The sequence below is a fragment of the Wasmannia auropunctata genome, unplaced genomic scaffold, assembly GCF_000956235.1.
Source record: "Wasmannia auropunctata unplaced genomic scaffold, wasmannia.A_1.0 LD336097.1, whole genome shotgun sequence".
NCBI lineage: Eukaryota > Metazoa > Arthropoda > Insecta > Hymenoptera > Formicidae > Wasmannia > Wasmannia auropunctata.
Window position 1 is genome coordinate 1,174,853 of NW_012026793.1, and position 3,767 is coordinate 1,178,619.

A 3,767-nucleotide genomic window follows, 5' to 3' on the forward strand; every position below is an offset into this window, starting at 1 on the left:
GCTATACGAAGTTATTACGTACATGGAAAGTCATAAACCCGGCTATTGTTAAGCTACCGGCATGGACTTTCCTTTTGGTCCTTTAGAAAAATTAACAATCAACAGGAAACAGAAATTCATTTTACATCATACCTTCTAGAACCTTCTAGAAGCTTTACTTATCATACGGCAAGAATTTCGTGCGGGCCGTGTGCCGAAAAGTTTATGTTACACGACACCACTTGACAGTCTCTCGGCGGGAGATAAGCGATTTGCGCTTCCCTTTGCGAGCCTTTTACTGAGACTAAAATTTGACGCACTGAATTAAAATATATTACCAGGGTGAATTAATATTGATTAAAATTCCTTTTCTTTAATAAAGAATTATATATCCACGTGTCAAACGACACCCTTATAATTTTGCATTCCAACATTCGAATACATAGGCTCATTTTAAATATTATAATATAAAAAGAGAATGAATTTCTGGATCCTCGATAATGCGGATCACGATATTTAATAATTACGACATAAAACTGGGAAGAAAGAATACTAGTATGAGATTGCAATTATTAACAAAAATCAATCAAGCGTACGGAAAATATATTAACTTTACCATTCTCTTAAATAATTCACAAAGCCCAAGTATATTTGAATGACATATTTCTCATAATTATAAAAATGATCTTTTATTATTATAATTCCAAAATTCTTTTGTTAAATTATATTCTCGCACATGAGAGCGAGTAATCTCATAGCGTAACGCTTGATTGACATGCGCAGAAGACATTCTATTGTCTCGCAGCAGCGGCCGCGCGCCGAGCCGAAATGCAGGTAGGCGACCGAGCGGGCCGCGCAGTTGAAAAAGATCCTTCATCGAGTATAGACGTTTTAAGCAGTCTAAAAAGGCCACTCGTCAAGTACAGACGTTGTCTCGAAATTCTAAGTCTTGCCAATTCATTACTAGTTCTTCGCCGAATCCTCCTCGAACAACGCTCTGGTCTACCGAAGCCTGCTATTTAATTACAACCGCATACTACTTCTTCCGAACACGCCGAATCTTCTTATTATTAAGGTAACAATAAGCAATTCACTTATATTCATTGCTAAAACCCTAGAAACTTAAAGATAATAATTGATTACTTATTCTTACTATGTTATAATTTTCATTGATAAGTTTGCATTGCCTATCCAACCATTATACAAATATACACATAAATACATATATTTTACAAAGCTTGTACTATCTTATATTCAATCATTTAATCAAATAGTAGTTTTGATTGATTTCAATTACAGTTACGTTTTTATTATTATCATATTACTACCATTATTGCTTATTATCAAGTTTTACCTCGCAATAATACATATATATATATATATATATATTCACATATTCAATTCCCTGTATTTATTTGTTTTATGTACAATTATATCTTGTTCAAGTATATATACACATATATATGTATATCCAATGATATTCATTATTATTTCCTGCCTCTTCGTTATCATTATTGATAACTGATATTTTATCTACTTATTTCTTATTTCATTGTGTCACATTGCGAATTATTTATCTTAAAATATGATTATTAATTATTATTATTATCGATGATTGCACGGTTTTGTTACTATAATACTATATCATTGTAATTTAGCATGTCGTTATAATATTTATAACTACCCAAGTAATATTACTCCTCTTTTATTCAAACATTATCATATTATATTTCGTGCTATATTTTAAAATACTACGAGGAAGTACGAAATCTCATATATTTGATAATTTTATGCTCTTTGCATGCATGTAATTTCAGAGTGTGATACTACGACCATATTATTCTCGATATTTACATATATATATAACTATCCGTCTCGTTGTCTTAAAAGTTAGATGGAACATAAAGCAACGATTACATTTTCATTACCATTTATTGCTATTATTAAATAATCATTTCTTACAGCCATTTAGATACTCACACGTAGTTCATAGTATACGAATTCGTTTAACCGCCGCGTTGTCATATAACTCTAACACTTTACTTCGCTACCGTCTTCACTACCTGCCGGAGCGACTCCCCGCTGAGGTAACGCCCGTGATTTTCCGCTCGGCCACAGGCGTTGCTGTCATCTGTAACATAAAGAAATAATTAACATTGCTATACCATTTCTCTTCGCATGCTATATTGCACGTGCTACTAATCATGCCTATCTCTAAAGAAATATGTGCTAAACAAGCTTATTCTTTTCTATCTGCAGACACTCGGAATACTTACTGTTTACACAATGTCAGATCAGTTAAGTAACTCCTCCGATAGCTGGCCCGATTTTCACCCATTATTTGAGGACATCCCTATGATAAACCGAGTCTGGGCTCGTACTGCTCGTTGTTGCATTTCCTTCTTCGCTAAACATAAAACTCTCGGCTGGATCATATGCGAAGAATGTGCTAAGGGCCTCGACCCCTTGCAGCGAAAACGATATATCGATGTTGGAACCCACTACTTAGCTGTTGGTGCAAACCAGGAACACGAACGCTGCGTGGACTGCGACCGATTGATCCCGGAGATCCGCCTGGCTACCAAATGTCACGATTGCCCGCAGATCTTCCATGACCGGGTCTCTAACGACCGATGCGGGATCGGAAAGGGCCCCCATTCAAGCCGCGACATTTATTATACTCATATCAAAGAAATGCATTTTGAACGAGCAGCAAATGGAGATATAATCAGATGCATAACTATAAACGAATAAATTGACAAACTGCTTTAAACTATTTCTACTATCATCTTTTCCTTCAGACAATAGCATGTTCCTCAGAATAAACACTCGAACCTCTTACCTCTCTCTCCAGCATGGACCCCCACAGCGTCCCTCCTCCGGTTGAGCCTTCAGAAGACGACCCCGTTCACCAACCTCCGCCGATGCCCCTTGATCTTTGGCTCCGCACCGCAATATGTTGCAAAGCGCTTTTCTACCGATATAAATCTGGCACTGGCGAACTTTTCTGTACGGGTTGTGTTTCTATACAGCATCAAGTAGAAGAGACATTCGAATTAGTAAATCGCCATTATTTACGATTCGGTTATTTAGAAGCCGAAGGATTTGAACATTGTTGCTCTTGCCGACAAATGATTACGAAACTGCGCACGGTGCGCCACTGCTCTATTTGCAAACTTTTCCGCGAAGACTTTGCTAAATACTTAACCTATTCCGAGGCAACTCCTCATTTAGACGAAGCAGCTTCTGTCGTCTGCATTTCCCAGGACTATTTCGACCTCTAGAAGTCACTTCCCCTAGCGAATAATTCCCTAACTCCCAACTTCCGGAGTCAAATATTCCTAAATCTATTTGTCCGCGTTCTGACACTTTTGTCCAATAATCCCGCCCACCGCAGGACGCGACATAGACTTCCTTCTTCTTCTTCTTTTACAATGGCTATCGCCCCTACCAGGGACCATACAGCCTGATACTAGTTGCTCCACCTCGGTGGGCAGCGGAAACGGAGTAAGTGAGATGGTGACGTATAGGGAAAAATGAAAAGCACTATACGATTATGTCCAGGGATTTGAAATATGTGGCCAATAAGGAACAGAATCTCGGAGAGCTCACAATTCGTGAGCATGGGAAATATGTCGATCGCGAACGTAGGGAAGTTATCCTTGATGTGTGTTCTCAACCTGTTTGATTTCTGTATGCAGAGCGGGCAATAGAAAATTATGTGATTTGCATCTTGTCTAGGATCGCCGCAGGGGCATTCTGGTGTATCTACAATATTTTTCCTGAAA

At 37.9% G+C, this 3,767-nt stretch overlaps 1 protein-coding gene across 1 annotated transcript; it reads left to right on the forward strand.

The window, feature by feature from the left end:
• The first annotated feature begins 951 nt into the window (after positions 1–951).
• Positions 952–3,162, forward strand: LOC105462505. Its single transcript, XM_011709142.1, has 2 exons — positions 952–1,054; positions 2,239–3,162. The coding sequence occupies exon 2, from the start codon at positions 2,266–2,268 to the stop codon at positions 2,731–2,733; it is 468 nt and encodes a 155-aa protein (XP_011707444.1). The 5' UTR covers positions 952–1,054; positions 2,239–2,265; the 3' UTR covers positions 2,734–3,162.
• Positions 3,163–3,767: the final 605 nt, after the last annotated feature.